At 38.2% G+C, this 18432-nt stretch overlaps 1 protein-coding gene across 2 annotated transcripts in view; it reads right to left on the bottom strand.

Annotated features, from left to right (window-relative positions):
- The window catches only part of DHX29 (DExH-box helicase 29), a 59697-nt gene that overhangs the window by 24192 nt on the left and 17073 nt on the right, over positions 1–18432 (bottom strand). For both annotated transcript variants that reach the window (XR_004056496.1, XM_010386471.2), the window contains exons 8-12: positions 17643–17801; positions 14038–14203; positions 13640–13763; positions 11611–12219; positions 9794–9937 (exon numbers count right to left, since the gene is read on the bottom strand). Coding sequence is in view for 1 of the 2 variants with exons in the window: in XM_010386471.2 (XP_010384773.1) it covers positions 9794–9937; positions 11611–12219; positions 13640–13763; positions 14038–14203; positions 17643–17801 (1202 nt within the window). In the remaining variant the exon portion in view is untranslated. The remainder of the gene's footprint in view (positions 1–9793; positions 9938–11610; positions 12220–13639; positions 13764–14037; positions 14204–17642; positions 17802–18432) is intronic.

The raw sequence follows: 18432 nt of genomic DNA, 5'->3' as shown, positions 1-18432 counted from the left end.
GGTATCTAGATGGTAGCTAGATATTTAAGTCTGACGCTCAAGAAAGAAATCTGATGGAAGGCATAGATCTGGAAAACTTCATCAAATAGATATGAATTTATACAAATAAGGCTTTTTTGTTTGTTATTTTGAGACAGGGTCTCGCTCTATTGCCCAGGCTGGAGCACAGTGGCACTACCACAGCTCACTACAGCCTTGACCTCCCAGGCTCAAGCAATCCTCCACCTCAGCCTTGCAAGCAGATGGGACTATAGGTGAGTAGATAGGACTACAGGCAAAAGCCACCAAACCTAGCTAATTTTTTTTTTTTTTTTTGGAGAGAGGAGGTCTCCCTTATATTGCCCAGGCTGGTCTCAAACTCCTGGGCTCAAGTGATCCTCCCGCCTCAGCCTCCCAAATTGCTGGCATTATAGGTGCAAGACACTGCACCTGGCCAGATTTTTTTTTAAAAGGAAAAAAATAAGGATAGAACATAAAATAGAGCAAATGAAAATGCATACTATTAAGTATACTTGGTATAGATGGGCATAAAATTTGGCTGTAAGCACACTATCAGCCATCAAGAAAATCTACTCAATTCACACACTGACTACAAACTAAAATCACACAATTCCTAATAGTAAGGCCAGAAGAAGCATTATTCTGTCTTCATAAAGAGGTTCCTGTATAATGTCATGGACTTTGTCCTGACATCTCTTACAATAAATACTTAACATGATGATGAATTTCACTTCTAGGTTTTTTTTACTTGCTGTAGTGTCTAAGAGGTTGAAGGGATCACATTGGAGCTCAATCCAGTTAACTGTGTCTACGAATGGCTAATACAAAACCATGAAAGAATACAACTTCCTGAAGTTGGTCTGGTTTTTAGAGCTCATCCTGATCTATATTTACCAAGCAATTTTCTGGTAATAATTTGGGGTTCAACAGAACTTATTAACTGCTACAGATATTTCAACTTACCTAACAGTAAGAATTTCTCACTATAAATATATTGTAGCTTATTTTAAGAATGGTAATACGAAAAAAAAGTCAGCATTTTGGCTCATATTGACCCTTGATGATACTGATTAAATCCAGGTCTTGGTCATACAAAGCCACAATTGTAACACCTTACCTCTACTCCCTTCCCGCAGGAGCCTATGGGCCAGATAAAAAAGCAGCCATTCAGCCTCTTTCTCTTTGATATTTTAGTGATAAGAGTAAAACCATCCCTATAAACTTTATAAAATTAATCAAGGAAGAAAGTTGTTCACTGCCTATTGTCCTAGAATCACACAGACCCTAGATTATCGTTCCCCTTAACTGCTCTATAGATAACTTGAACATTATGAAATGGTACGTTTTCCGTTTGAGAAATTCCTTCAGGTCCTATGTACCAGTGAAACTACTGACTCAAAGCTGATCTGAAGGACCCCACTGATGCCAGCTGGTATGAAGGACCCCACAAAGAGCTGACTCCCCAAATAATGAAGTTTCTACATCCTAATGATTTTTATTCTCCTTACCCTTACCAATCAATGAGGCCAATTTTCCAATCCCTTGCCTTCCAAAATCCCCTTAAAAACCCATAACTCCTCTGGGAGATAGATTGAGGGTCTCCTCATCTCCTTGCTTGGTGCCCTGCAACCATTAAACACTTTCTTTGCTGCAAACTCTAGTGTCTCAGTGCATTAGTCGGTTACTACACAGTGAGCATACAAACCTGTTGCTCCTGTAACTACAGTACAGTGTTCTCTCCCGTTAAGGAATAAAGACTCCTTAGATGAAAATTCCTATAATTTATTTATTATCAAAATATTAATTAGGTTATTTTAAAATGTCTTCACTCAAACTTATCTGACAAGCGGAAAATAGCTAAATAAATTATGGGACCATCCAAATTATATACTAGTATAAAGCTACTTTTAAAAATCATGTTTTAGCTGGGGAGGGGGTGGAGCAAGATGGCCGAATAGGAACAGCTCCAGTCTCCAACTCCCGGCGCGAGCGACACAGAAGACCAGTGATTTCTGCATTTTCAACTGAGGTACTGGGGTCATCTCACTGGGGAGTGCCGGACAATTGGTGCTGGTCAGCTGCTGCAGCCCGACCAGCCAGAGCTGAAGCAGGGCGAGGCATTGCCTCACCTGGGAAGCGCAAGGGGGAAGGGAATCCCTTTTCCTAGCCAGGCGAACTGAGTCACACAACACCTAGAAAATCGGGTAATTCCCACCCCAATACTGCGCTTTAAGCAAACAGGCACACCAGGAGATTATACCCACACCGGGCTGGGAGGGTCCCACGGCCACGGAGCCTCCCTCATTGCTAGCACAGCAGTCTGCGATCTAACTGCAAGGCAGCAGCGAGGCTGGGGGAGGGGCGCCTGCCATTGCTGAGGCTTAAGTAGGTAAACAAAGCCTCTGGGAAGCTCGAACTGGGTGGAGCTCACAGCAGCTCAAGGAAACCTGCCTGTCTCTGTAGACTCCACCTCTGGGGACAGGGCACAGCTAAAAAACAACAGGGGAAGCAGCAGAGGCCTGTGCAGACCTGAACGACTCTGTCTGACAGCTTTGAAGAGTGCAGGGGATCTCCCAACATGGAGGTTGAGATCTGAGAACGGACAGACTGCCTGCTCAAGTGGGTCCCTGACCCCTGAGTAGCCTAACTGGGAGACATCCCCCACTAAGGGCAGTCTGATACCCCACACCTCACAGGGTGGAGTACACCCCTGAGAGGAAGCTTCCAAAGTAAGAATCAGACAGGTACACTCGCTGTTCAGCAATATTCTATCTTCTGCAACCTCTGCTGCTGATACCCAGGCAAACAGGGTCTGGAGTGGACCTCAAGCAATCTCCAACAGACCTACAGCTGAGGGTCCTGACTATTAGAAGGAAAACTACCAAACAGGAAGAACACCTATACCAAAACCCCATCAGTACGTCACCATCATCAAAGACCAGAGGCAGATAAAACCACAAAGATGGGGAAGAAGCAGGGCAGAAAAGCTGGAAATTCAAGAAATAAGAGCGCATCTCCCCCTGCAAAGGAGCGCTGCTCATCGCCAGCAATGGTCAAAGCTGGTCAGAGAATGACTTTGACAAGATGAGAGAAGAAGGCTTCAGTCCATCAAACTTCTCAGAGCTAAAGGAGGAATTACGTACCCAGCGCAAAGAAACTAAAAATCTTGAAAAAAGAGTGGAAGAATTGACAGCTAGACTAATTAATGCAGAGAAGGTCATAAATGAAATGACAGAGATGAAAACCATGACATGAGAAATACGTGACAAATGCACAAGCTTCAGTAACCGACTCGATCAACTGGAAGAAAGAGTATCAGCGATTGAGGATCAAATGAATGAAATGAAGCGAGAAGAGAAACCAAAAGAAAAAAGACGAAAAAGAAATGAACAAAGCCTGCAAGAAGTATGGGATTATGTAAAAAGACCAAATCTACGTCTGATTGGGGTGCCTGAAAGTGAGGGGGAAAATGGAACCAAGTTGGAAAACACTCTTCAGGATATCATCCAGGAGAACTTCCCCAACCTAGTAGGGCAGGCCAACATTCAAATTCAGGAAATACAGAGAACACCGCAAAGATACTCCTCGAGAAGAGCAACTCCAAGACACATAATTGCCAGATTCACCAAAGTTGAAATGAAGGAAAAAATCTTAAGGGCAGCCAGAGAGAAAGGTCGGGTTGCCCACAAAGGGAAGCCCATCAGAATAACAGCAGACCTCTCGGCAGAAACTCTACAAGCCAGAAGAGAGTGGGGGCCAATATTCAACATTCTTAAAGAAAAGAATTTTCAACCCAGAATTTCATATCCAGCCAAACTAAGTTTCATCAGTGAAGGAGAAATAAAATCCTTTACAGATAAGCAAATGCTTAGAGATTTTGTCACCACCAGGCCTGCCTTACAAGAGATCCTGAAGGAAGCCCTAAACATGGAATGGAACAACCGGTACCAGCCATTACAAAAACATGCCAAAATGTAAAGATCATCGAGGCTAGGAAGAAACTGCATCAACTAACGAGCAAAATAACCAGTTAATATCATAATGGCAGGATCAAGTTCACACATAACAATATTAACCTTAAATGTTAATGGACTAAATGCTCCAATTAAAAGACACAGACTGGGAAACTGGATGAAGAGTCAAGACCCATCAGTCTGCTGTATTCTGGAGACCCATCTCACGTGCAGAGACATACATAGGCTCAAAATAAAGGGATGGAGGAAGATCTACCAAGCAAATGGAGAACAAAAAAAAAGCAGGGGTTGCAATCCTAGTCTCTGATAAAATAGACTTTAAACCATCAAAGATCAAAAGAGACAAAGAAGGCCATTACATAAGAGTAAAGGGATCAATTCATCAGGAAGAGCTAACTATCCTAAATATATATGCACCCAATACAGGAGCACCCAGATTCATAAAGCAAGTCCTTAGAGACTTACAAAGAGACTTAGACTCCCATACAATAATAATGGGAGACTTCAACACTCCACTGTCAACATTAGACAGATCAACGAGACAGAAAGTTAACAAGGATATCCAGGAATTGAACTCATCTCTGCACCAAGTGGACCTAATAGACATCTATAGAACTCTCCACCCCAAATCAACAGAATATACATTCTTCTCAGCACCACATCGCACTTATTCCAAAATTGACCACATAATGGGAAGTAAAGCACTCCTTAGCAAATGTAAAAGAACAGAAATTATAACAAACCGTCTCTCAGACCACAGTGCAATCAAACTAGAACTCAGGACTCAGAAACTCAATCAAAACCGCTCAACTACATGGAAACTGAACAACCTGCTCCTGAATGACTACTGGGTACATAACGAAATGAAGGCAGAAATAAAGATGTTCTTTGAAACCAATGAGAACAAAGATACAACATACCAGAATCTCTGGGACACATTTAAAGCAGTGTGTAGAGGGAAATTTATAGCACTAAATGCCCACAAGAGAAAGCTGGAAAGATCTAAAATTGACACTCTAACATCACAATTAAAAGAAATGGAGAAGCAAGAGCAAACACATTCAAAAGCTAGCAGAAGGCAAGAAATAACTAAGATCAGAGCAGAACTGAAGGAGATAGAGACACAAAAAACCCTCCAAAAAATCAATGAATCCAGGAGTTGGTTTTTTGAAAAGATCAACAAAATTGACAGACCGCTAGCAAGACTAATAAAGAAGAAACGAGAGAAGAATCAAATAGATGCAATAAAAAATGATAAAGGGGATATCACCACAGACCCCACAGAAATACAAACTACCATCAGAGAATACTATAAACACCTCTACGCAAATCAACTAGAAAATCTAGAAGAAATGGATAATTTCCTGGACGCTTACACTCTTCCAAGACTAAACCAGGAAGAAGTTGAATCCCTGAATAGACCAATAGCAGGCTCTGAAATTGAGGCAATAATTAATAGCCTACCAACCAAAAAATGTCCAGGACCAGATGGATTCACAGCTGAATTCTACCAGAGGTACAAAGAGGAGCTGGTACCATTCCTTCTGAAACTATTCCAATCAATAGAAAAAGAGGGAATCCTCCCTAACTCATTTGATGAGGCCAACATCATCCTGATACCAAAGCCTGGCAGAGACACAACAAAAAAAGAGAATTTTAGACCAATATCCCTGATGAACATCGATGCAAAAATCCTCAATAAAATATTGGCAAACCGGATTCAGCAGCACATCAAAAAGCTTATCCACCATGATCAAGTGGGCTTCATCCCTGGGATGCAAGGCTGGTTCAACATTCGCAAATCAATAAACGTAATCCAGCATAGAAACAGAACCAAAGACAAGAACCACATGATTATCTCAATAGATGCAGAAAAGGCTTTTGACAAAAGTCAACAGCCCTTCATGCTAAAAACGCTCAATAAGTTCGGTATTGATGGAACGTACCTCAAAATAATAAGAGCTATTTATGACAAACCCACAGCCAATATCATACTGAATGGGCAAAAACTGGAAAAATTCCCTTTGAAAACTGGCACACGACAGGGATGCCCTCTCTCACCACTCCTATTCAACATAGTGTTGGAAGTTCTGGCTAGGGCAATCAGGCAAGAGAAAGAAATCAAGGGTATCCAGTTAGGAAAAGAAGAAGTCAAATTGTCCCTGTTTGCAGATGACATGATTGTATATTTAGAAAACCCCATCGTCTCAGCCCAAAATCTCCTTAAGCTGATAAGCAACTTCAGCAAAGTCTCAGGATACAAAATTAATGTGCAAAAATGACAAGCATTCTTATACACCAGTAACAGACAAACAGAGAGCCAAATCATGAATGAACTCCCATTCACAATTGCTTCAAAGAGAATAAAATACCTAGGAATCCAACTTACAAGGGATGTAAAGGACCTCTTCAAGGAGAACTACAAACCACTGCTCAGTGAAATAAAAGAGGACACAAACAAATGGAAGAATATACCACGCTCATGGATAGGAAGAATCAATATCGTGAAAATGGCCATACTGCCCAAGGTTATTTATAGATTCAATGCCATCCCCATCAAGCTACCAATGACTTTCTTCACAGAATTGGAAAAAACTGCTTTAAAGGTCATATGGAACCAAAAAAGAGCCCGCATTGCCAAGACAATCCTAAGTCATAAGAACAAAGCTGGAGGCATCACGCTACCTGACTTCAAACTATACTACAAGGCTACAGTAACCAAAACAGCATGGTACTGGTACCAAAACAGAGATATAGACCAATGGAACAGAACAGAGTCCTCAGAAATAATACCACACATCTACAGCCATCTGATCTTTGAGAAACCTGAGAGAAACAAGAAATGGGGAAAGGATTCCCTATTTAATAAATGGTGCTGGGAAAATTGGCTAGCCATAAGTAGAAAGCTGAAACTGGATCCTTTCCTTACTCCTTATACGAAAATTAATTCAAGATGGATTAGAGACTTAAATGTTAGACCTAATACCATAAAAACCCTAGAAGAAAACCTAGGTAGTACCATTCAGGACATAAGCATGGGCAAGGACTTCATGTCTAAAACACCAAAAGCAACAGCAGCAAAAGCCAAAATTGACAAATGGGATCTAATTAAACTAAAGAGCTTCTGCACAGCAAAAGAAACTACCATCAGAGTGAACAGGCAACCTACAGAATAGGAGAAAATTTTTGCAATCTACTCATCTGACAAAGGGCTAATATCCAGAATCTACAAAGAACTCAAACAAATTTACAAGAAAAAAACAAACAACCCCATCAAAAAGTGGGCAAAGGATATGAACAGACATTTCTCAAAAGAAGACATTCATACAGCCAACAGACACATGAAAAAATGCTCATCATCACTGGCCATCAGAGAAATGCAAATCAAAACCACAATGAGATACCATCTCACACCAGTTAGAATGGCAATCATTAAAAAGTCAGGAAACAACAGGTGCTGGAGAGGATGTGGAGAAATAGCAACACTTTTACACTGTTGGTGGGATTGTAAACTAGTTCAACCATTATGGAAAACAGTATGGCGATTCCTCAAGGATCTAGATCTAGATGTACCATATGACCCAGCCATCCCACTACTGGGTATATACCCAAAGGATTATAAATCATGCTGCTATAAAGACACATGCACATGTATGTTTATTGCGGCACTATTCACAATAGCAAAGACTTGGAATCAACCCAAATGTCCATCTGTGACAGACTGGATTAAGAAAATGTGGCACATATACACCATGGAATACTATGCAGCCATAAAAAAGGATGAGTTTGCGTCCTTTGTAGGGACATGGATGCAGCTGGAAACCATCATTCTTAGCAAACTATCACAAGAAGAGAAAACCAAACACCGCATGTTCTCACTCATAGGTGGGAACTGAACAATGAGATCACTTGGACTCGGGAAGGGGAACATCACACACTGGGGTATATCATGGGGAGGGGGGAGGGGGGAGGAGGGAGGGATTGCATTGGGGAGTTATACATGATATAAATGATGAATTGAAGGGTGCTGACGAGTTGATGGGTGCAGCACACCAACATGGCATAAGTATACATATGTAACAAACCTGCACGTTATGCACATGTACCCTAGAACTTAAAGTATAATAAAAAAAAAAAAAAAAAAAAAAAAAGAAAATGTGGCACATATACACCATGGAATATTATGCAGCCATAAAAAAAGATGAGTTTGCATCCTTTGTAGGGACATGGATGCAACTGGAAACCATCATTCTTAGCAAACTATCACAAGAACAGAAAACCAAACACCGCATGTTCTCACTCATAGGTGGGAACTGAACAATGACATCACTTGGACTCGGGAAGGGGAGCATCCCACATCGGGGCCTATCATGGGGAGGGGGGAGGGGGGAGGGATTGCATTGGGAGTTATACCTGATATAAATGACGAATTGATGGGTGCTGACGAGTTGATGGGTGCAGCACACCAACATGGCACAAGTATACATATGTAACAAACCTGCACGTTATACACATGTACCCTAGAACTTAAAGTATAATAAAAAAAATAAAAAAAATAAAAATCATGTTTTTGGGCCAGGCATGGTGGCTCATGCCTATAATCCCAGTACGTTGGGAGGCTGAGATGGGCGGATCATGAGGTCAGGAGATGAAGACCAGCCTGGCCAACATGGTGAAACACCGTCTACCAAAAATACAAGAATTAGGTGGACGTGGTGGCACACGCCTAGTCCCAGCTTACTGAAGAGGCTGAGGCAGGAGAATTGCTTGAATCCAGGAGGTGGAGGTTGCAGTGAGCCGAGAACACGCCACTGCACTCCAGTCTGGTGACAGAGCAAGACTCTGTCTCAAAAAAAAAAAAGTTTTTTTTGACTAATGTGAAAGAATTATAAATACACATATTAAATATACACATATAAATATACAAATTAAAGATTAACTTTTTTTCTGAATCACGAAATCATACTTTTTCTTTTCATTTTTCTACCTTTCTATGCTTCTAATAATTTCTAACCAAAAGGAGGAAAATAACCCAATTATATATAGTCTATTAATAAAAAAATCAATGAATGAACTTTCACTATTGGTTTCTGAACTTAGTGAATTAACGACATTTACAAAAACTTTATATTGGGGAGATTTTTAATTTCATATTCTGAATAACACGAATGGTATATATCTTATCTGTTCTTGAAAAATTATACACAAGCAAATTAGTTTATATACACTGGGCTCCTATGGCATTTAAAATAATGAGAAACTTGTAGCATAATTCAATGTAAGTGTGCATTCAAATTTGATTCACGTTGAGGTATATCTACCAATAAAGTGATATAGTGATGAAGACTTCTTATTTTTTGTAAGAATTACAGCAGATTCTTTAACAACTAAATGTAGTAGTTGAGAGGCAGTATACTGTTAAGAATACAGACTGAAGCTAAATTGCTTGGGGTTGAACCTCCAGCTACAGAAATTACTGCCTATGAACACTTGAGCAGGCTGTATGACCTCTCTGTACCTCAGTTTAAAATAAGGATATCTGCTTCACTGGGTTACTAGAAGAATTAAATGAATTCACTGCCTACTGTCCTACACACACATATGCTATACATAACACTTTGAACAGCATTAAGCATATAGCAAATATTACATAGTATTTATTAAACCAACAGGAGATACATTTGTTACAAGAAATTATTATATGGAAAGTATATAATAATTTAGTAAGCATAAAGAAAATGTTATCTAGTATTAGGAGTAACATCTTTTTAATACAAAAATATTTCAAATTTTTGAATACAACTATAGAATCCACTCACCTCATCTACAATAACATGAGACACATTACTTAGAAGACCATCTTCTTGAAGTTTCCTTAGCAAAACCCCTGTTGTACAATAGAGTAACCTAGTAGATTCACAAGCTCGAGATTCCATCCGGATCTGATACCCACACAATGAATTCTAAAGGGAGAACATAAGGCCTTGATTAGATTCTCATGAGTAATATGGGAAACAAGCTTTAAAAAGTGAAGCAGAGGTGCTGATCTTGCTGCTAAATGAAGCACTGTAAGTAATCTAGTACAATTTATTAATAATATATTAATAATTATTACTTTATTAATAAATACATTAGCAAATCTGTTCAGTGCAATTTATTATTAAAAGCATTTTCCCATGGTCTTCAACTGTATAAAGCTTTAAAATATATTTTATATTTTGGCAAATTTGAACAGAAAAACTTTTTTTTTTTCAAATGGAGTTTCATTCTTGTGGCCTAGGCTGGAGTGCAGTGGTGCAATCTCGGCTCACTGCAACTTCCATCTCTTGGGTTCAAGCGATTCTCTTGTCTCAACCTCCCACTTAGCTGGGATTACAAGGGCATGCCAGTACGCCCAGGTAATTTTTGTATTTTTAGTAGAGATAGGGTTTCACCATGTTGGCCAGGCTGGCCTCAAACTTCTGACCTCAGGTGATCCCCCCACCTCAGCCTCCCAAAGTGCTGGGATTATAGGCGTGAGGCACCATACCCAGCCCCAGAATTTTTGCTCTTTTCAAGATGTTGAGGAAAAAACTGGTCACCTTCTTTAAATACCATTAATATGATTATTAAAACATTAATAAATGTTGAATTAATTTCTTCCTAAATAATCATGAAGCAAAATATTGAGGTACTCAGGAATGAAATTTTAAGCAGCTTCTATAATTTGGTCTACTTTTCTACCAAGATCTCATAAAATTTGCTGTCATTAAAAAGCAGCTAGTATCCTTCTAGTAGTGCCTAGTGGAATTTTAACATAACATTCCCCATCACATTTTCTTTCTTACTCCTTCAGTCACTCCATTGTCTTATTTGTATATATGTCTGTCATTCTCTAAGAGCAGAAACTGTGCCTTTTTTTTCCTCCTCTATTCCATGACAGAAACCCAGACAATTTTGCTAAATAGAAAACTTTTAATGAAGGGGTACCCAGTTTAGAGATAAAAATATAATATGCCATCTCCAGAATGAACAATTCAAAGTATAAATAATCAGAATTATATGAAATTGCAATTTGTCATATTTGGTTCTAACTAGTTTAATTAACTAATTCGTATACTTTGCAGTCATTCTGGTTAAGGTCTGGCCAGTTTTGTATATACTAGCATGGCAAAATGCATGACAATAGACATTTAAGTACTTTTCTCATTTTTTAAAAAAAATATGGGGTTGGAAAATACTAGCATTTTAATTTATACTGTTTTTCCCTTCTGCTCACTTTAAAGAATGAAAATCATTCAGGAATACATGCCACAGAAAAAGGTTTGCAAAAACTTGAGATATATTTTAGTAGAATTTGAGTTTGTGCACATTCTTTGGTTGTTCAATTTAGTGGGTAACATATTTGAATATTCAATTATTATAGTTAATATATTTTTTCTAAGAGAATTTTAATGACAGAATTACTGATAATCCTTCTCATAGGACAGTGGCATACTATCACATCTATCAAAGAAAACACGAAAAGTGCCTGAAACGTGCTACTGATCAACCAATAACAGTGAAAATTCACATATGGTACACATTCCATTTGGATCACAAAAGCAAAGGTGAATAATGTCACCATTCACTGAGGTGGAGTTGAATGACAGCTTACCCTTCCTCCAGGTCCATTTTCACAGCCCAATTCATCACATACTCTGGTGGCTAAACTCACTGCTGAGATTCTTCGGGGTTGAGTACAGACAATGTTACATTTACTTGCTTCCCACTCATTTAGAAGCAAATCTTCCAATAGAAAATGTGGTACCTGAGTACTTTTACCACTCCCTGTTTCACCTGCCACAACCACTACCCGGTGCCTTTTAAGAGTTTCAACAATTGAGTCCCGATGTTTAAATACAGGTAACTGTTGTCTTTCCTTTAGAAGTTTCTGATACTTAGGTGTGCTTTGCAACTTTCTAAAGAGGTTTCTAACAGGTTCCAAATCTTCTACATTTGCTGATTCCAAGGACAGTGCAGAAAAATCCTCATCCGAAACCAAATTTTCCCAAGATTCCTCAGGATCTTCAGAGTTTTCTCTCTTATTTTCAGAATGCTGTTGTTGCTGCTGTTGCTGCTGTTTCAATTTATTCAGAAGTTTGGCAATAAAAAGATCACGTGGTTTATTGGTTTCCATTTTATTTAATTCTTCCTTTTTCTTTTCTGCATCACTCCACTCCAGCCAAACATCTCGGTAAGTGGGAGGAAGTAACTGATGAACTGACTAAAGTAAAAACAGCAGTATGTTATTTTCACTAACTATTCAATATGGAAATACAATAGATTAGCACTTAAAAGGATAGCACTTAAAATTCAATAGATTAGCACTTAAAAGGATATATTCATCTTAAAATATAATTTGACTCAAATTATTATTACTTTAATATATGTATGTGTACGATGCAAATTCAAGAACAGCACATCATATTCAGCCTTCTTGACTGACTAGCTGTGTAACCTTGCACCATTCACTTAACCTCTATGTGTCTCAGCTTCTGCATTTTTAAAATGGGTCTAGTAATTGTACCTCCCTTATAGGCATATTCTGAGGTTTAGTTAAGATATGTGAGGTGCTTACTCTTGGAACATGTTAAACTACTGAACAAATGTCTATTACTTATTCCTGCAGTGGCACTATATAAAATGTTAATGAACCATAAAGCAGTTCTTTTGAGATTCTGGCAGTTGTATAATGTTACAGGTCAAAGTATTTTAAATGAACTATACTGGATGGAATCTAAGTTATCTTAATTCTGTGCTATAAAGAATCCACAATTATCTCTCTGATACTGATAGTCATTTTTATCAAGCAAATAGTTCATAGTGCCTTATTTTGCAAAATAAGGGAAATAAAGACATTAATAACTTTTACTGGCAGAAACAGGGAAAGAACTACTGTCCAGAGTTCTACTTAATCAGTGTCTAAAATTTTCGAAGGTTCTAATTTCCTATGAAGAAAGAAACACATTTACTGTAAAAAGGAAATACTGACAATCCAAAATTTTAAAAAAGAGCATTCTGACAATCCAAAATTTTAAAAAAGAGCATTCCTTCAGTAGCACTTTATTTTAATCCTTCCTGAAACTGGAAGTGTATTGTTAATATAACCTAAAATTGAAAAATGGAAGCAATATCTATATAAATTTTTTAAGTTAAGAGAGACAATATAACATTAAAGGAAAACAAACAAAAAATTTTCAGCCTGGGCAATATAGTGAGACCTTGTCTCTATAAAATCTGTTTTAAAAAATTAGCTGGATGTGGTGGCACGTGCCTGTAGTCCCAGCTATTCAGGAGGCTGAGGCAGGAGGATCACTTGAGGCTGCAGTGAGCTATGACTCTGCCACACAACTCCAGCCTGGGCAATATAACAGGATGCTGTCTCAAAACAAAAATTCTCCTTAATTCCACCACACTATCAACTGTTTTTAGCATAGCTCCAAAAGTCGGATCATCATACTCTCTCTTTCAGACTTCTAGTCTAAGAGGAAAGAAAGATCAAACTGTGTTTAGGGTTGAAAGGAAGCCAAATTAGGAATAATGAGAAAGGATTAATCAGAAAAACAGTCACTAAAGAGAAAAATTGAACCATAATTAAATACTGCCTTCCACATACAGATAAAGTTAGGCCTAAAAAGTCTTACCTGCCCTTTAACTAAACGATAAAGGGCTAAAGTAGCTCCCAGGTGCTGAGCTTGCATGCCATCCTCTGTTAAGATTGTAGGGCATACTACCAGGACATCATCTTCAGACTTGATTACCCTAACCCTACAAAGAAGCAAACACATTTTTTAAAAATACAGTTGATAAAGTCAGATAAAAAAAATTCAGAATTCCATTAACATTAAACTCAAATTTGTTAATTGTTTAAATATTTCCATGGAAGGCATGTATTAGATAATGATAATCTATCAGACAATAAACCTGACATGTAGAATTGAGAGCTTCCTAAATGTCTGCTTAACTCACAGGAAACAAAAAGATTTCCACCTTACATTTTTCTAAAGTTCACTGAGTTAATCAAAACAAAAACAAAACATACCTACATTTCCAGTATCTACCTACTGCAACTTTTTCAAAGGAAGGATTTGGACTCTTGGGAAGATTCTTCCTGACCCAATCAATCAGAAATTGTTTGGGAGATTTTCCAGTCCAACTTCGAGCAGTATAGTCAAAATTTCTTACATCACGAGGTTCTTTCTTTTTATCTAAAATGGTAAACAAAGATTGGTTCTTTAAAAATGGCTAAGCTTCTCTCTTCAGTGATCAAAGTCCTCTCTTGCTTTGGAGAACAGCACTTTTAGAAGATAATAGGTGAGGATAGGCGCGGTGGCTCATGCCTGTAATCCCAGCACTTTGGGAGGCCGAGGCGGGCGGATCACGAAGTGAGGAGATTGAGACCATCCTGGCTAACACAGTGAAACCCCGTCTCTACTAAAAATACAAAAAAATTAGTCGGGCATGGTGGCGGGCACCTGTAGTCCCAGCTACTCGGGAGGCTGAGGCAGGAGAATGACCATGAACCCGGGAGGCAGAGCTTGCAGTGAGCCAAGATCGCACCACTGCACTTCAGCCTGGGTGACAGAGTGATACTCTGTCTCAAAAAAAAAAAAAAAAAAAAAAGATAACAGGTGAAGCTTGATTTTCTCTAAGTGACATAAGGAAATCCTCTTAATGGACAGAACCTGAGAAAATTCTTTTAAAATAATTATCTTGAGGAACTTATGTATTCTTGTAAAATATGATACTATCCATGTGATGAACTGAGGATACTACAAATTACAATGTTTGGAAGGCTACTCTGTAGTTAAACCATTAAAAAAATAGAAATCAGATGTCATTTCTAGGTTTATCAGCTGTCTGCCACCAGCACCAGCACTATCCTCAATAGCTTCCTGTTACAGATAAAGTCCAAATTCCTTACTATTCTCTGCCTGTCTGTTGCCACTCTTCCCTCTTGCTTGCTTATTATGCTATAACCACAATGGCCATCAGTTAATTCTTCAATGCTCTAAGTATGCCTGTCTCAGAACAGTAGACATAGCCACATGTGGTTAGTTAAATGTAAATTAGTTATTCAGTTTCTCAGTTACATTTCAAATGCTTCATATTCCTATTTGGCTAGCAGCTACGATACTGGATAGTACAGATATAGAACATTTTCATCATTGAAAATTCTGTTGAATAGTGCTGCTTTTTTACCTTAGATTTCCAATGTACCCTCTCCTTCTTGGAAGGATTGTTCCACCAACTTGTCACCAGGCTAACACCTAAACATCTGTCAAATCTCAGAGTAAATGTCATTACAGCAAGGTCTTCCCAATCCAAATTAGACCCCTTTGTTATCTATATTATTAGAAGCTACTTCCTTTGATAGCACACATCATAATATGTAATTATGTATTGTATATGTTTGAAGCTTACCTTTTCTACTGTACACTTGAAGAAGGCAGAGACTAGGTTATTTTGCTCATTACTGAACACACAATAAATACTACTGAGGCTGGGTGTGATGGGTCACGCCCGTAATCCCAACACTCTGGGAGGCCGAGACGGCTGGATCACCTGAGGTCAGGAGTTCAAGACCAGCCTGGCCAACATGGTGAAACCCCGTCTCTACTAAAAATACAAAAATTAGCCGAGCATGCAGGCATGCACCTGTAATCTCAGCTACTTGGGAGGCTGAAGCAGGAGAACCGCTTGAACCTGGGAGGCGGAGGTTGCAGTAAGCCAAGATCATGCCACTGTTCTCCAGCCTGGGTGACAGAGTCTGTCTCAAAAAACATGTCTCACGAAAACAATAAATACTAATGAAAGAATGAATAATTTAAAAAACTGACAATTTAGAGTGGGTCTAAACTAACTATAATGAAATCTGATAAATACTATACTTGCTATATCAATAATTAACTCAGAATTTTTTTTTAAACAATTAACATCCACTCTGGTCTTCTAAAAACTGTCATGTGTGGCCAGACGCGGTGGCTCACACCTGTAATCCCAGCACTTTGGGAGGCCGAGGCGCGCAGATCACCCGATGTCAGGAGTTTGAGACCAACCTGGCCAACATGGCAAAACCCCCTCTCTACTAAAAATACAAAAATTAGCCAGGCGTGGTGGCAAGCGCCTGTAATCCCATCTACTAGGGAGCCTGAGGCAGGAGAATTGCTTGAATTCAGGAGGCAGAGGTTGCAGTGAACTGAGATTGTGCTACTGCACTCCAGTCTGAGCTGGAAAAAAGAAAAAAGAAAAAAAAAAAGAAAGAAAAAGGTCGGGCGTGGTGGCTCACACCTGTAATCCCAGCACTTTGGGAGGCCAAGGCGGGAGGATCACCTGAGGGCAGGACTTCAAGGCTAGCCTGGTCAACATGGTGAAATCCCATCTCTACTAAAAATACAAAAATTAGCAGGGCATTGTGGTGCATGCCTGTAATCCCAGCTACTCAGGAGGCTGAGGCAAGAGGATCACTTGAACCCAGGAGGTGGAGGTTGCAGTGAGCCAAGATAATGCCATTGCACTCTAGCCTGGGCAACAAGAGTAAAACTCCGTCTCAAAAACAAAAAACCAACAACAAAAAGCTATAATACAAATTATGGTATTATGATATCTGATAAATACTATGCTTGGTCTTCTAAAAACTATAATGCAATGTGATAAATACTATATAATATTTACTATTAGTAAACAATATACTATATAACTATAGTTTAATAGTAAATAGTATACTATAGTATAGTATATAGTATAGTATATAGTAAATAGTAAATAGTATACTATTAAACTATAGTATATAATATTGTACTATTTGCTATATACTATTATTTTAAAAAAATAATTAACTAGAAAACTTCTATAGTTTTTAGAAGACCATCCAGTCTGGTCTTCTAAAAACTATAATGCAAATTATAATATTATGATTAATACTAAAATATTATTTGAGACTATAGTGAATGGTCTTCTAAAAACTAAAATACAAACTGATAAATACTGTACTTGCTATATCAATAATTAACCCAAAAAATTTTTAAACAAATAATTAACTTGGGAGCACAAAGAAGTACATGATTACTTGTCTGGTGGTATGGAAGGAGTTAGGGAGGGCTTAGGGAAGAGGAGCTGTTTGCACTAAGCCTTGAGCTGGGAACAGGTTGGCCAAGTAGGGGATAAGAAGATGAGCAAAGTAATGAAACCATAAAACAGCGAATGTTTTAAAGAGTAATGTGGCTGGAGTAATAAGCCAAGGGAATAAGGTAGAAAGGTAGATTGTGGCAGAATGCAAAAGATCCAGAATGCCATGCTAAAAGATTTGGACTTGTTACTGATGTCAGCAGGCTAATAGCCATTAAAGGTTTGTGGCAGGAAACTCACATTTAGATCTGTATTATAGAAAGATAACTCTGGCAGCAGTCTGGAGATGAATCAGAGAGAGATGAGACTGAGGCAAGATATTTATTTGTAATTACAAAATGCTGTACATATATGTTATCATAATTGTTAATACTTTTTCAGACAGCTTATGAAGTGTAACTTCACTGCCAATCTTCCATGTACTTTGCCAGAATGCAAAGTAAGAAATTTTACCATTATATATTCCTTGACATTTTATTATTTATAAATTACACCCTGACCATCTTCCCTTAATTTTACCTTTCTCTTCTTCAGTAGCAGCTGCAGATTTTTCAAATACATTAAAATTCAATGCACTTTCTCCTTCTGTGGCTATAGGAGGTTTTTTCCTTTCATTTTGTTGATGTGAAATCTTTATGGCTGGGTTAAATACTGGATGGTCTTCTAATGTTTCCATTTCTACCAGAAAAAATATAATGTTTAGTTTCACGGTTTTAAAAAAACAGTTATTTATCTTTTATTTGTTTACTTTTTTGGTATTTATACACAAGGAGTTACATGGTTTTCACGCCTTATTTTTAAAAATGGTTAAAAAAACTGCATTCCTTCTTTTTCCTTATAGCCAATTACTTAATAATTCCTATTAGGAATCCGTGCAGGAATCAGAGGCAATTTATTAATTTTCACAACACATACAAAAATTTTAAAATACATTATTTAATAGGTGTAATAAGCCTGGAAAAACAAACATCTTCATTACAAATACTCATGGAATTGTATTCACCTTTCTTTCTTGAATGACGACGATATTTTATGGTATAAAAATCATAGGTTGGCAAACAATGTCTTGTAGGCCAAATCTAGTCCACTGCCTATTTTTGTATGGCTTGCAAGCTAGAATGGTGTTTACATTTTCAAGTGGTTATAAGAACATTTGGTGATATGATACAATGATTAGAAATTTATAGTATCCATAAATAAAGTCTGATTAGAACACAGCCATTCATTTTTGTATGGTCTATGGCTGCTTTTGTGCTGTAACAGCAAATTTGAATAGTTTTAACAGAGGCTGTATGGCCCATGAAGTCCA

Source organism: Rhinopithecus roxellana, chromosome 3, assembly GCF_007565055.1.
Source record: "Rhinopithecus roxellana isolate Shanxi Qingling chromosome 3, ASM756505v1, whole genome shotgun sequence".
Lineage (NCBI taxonomy): Eukaryota > Metazoa > Chordata > Mammalia > Primates > Cercopithecidae > Rhinopithecus > Rhinopithecus roxellana.
This window is presented reverse-complemented; position numbering and strand designations above follow the sequence as displayed.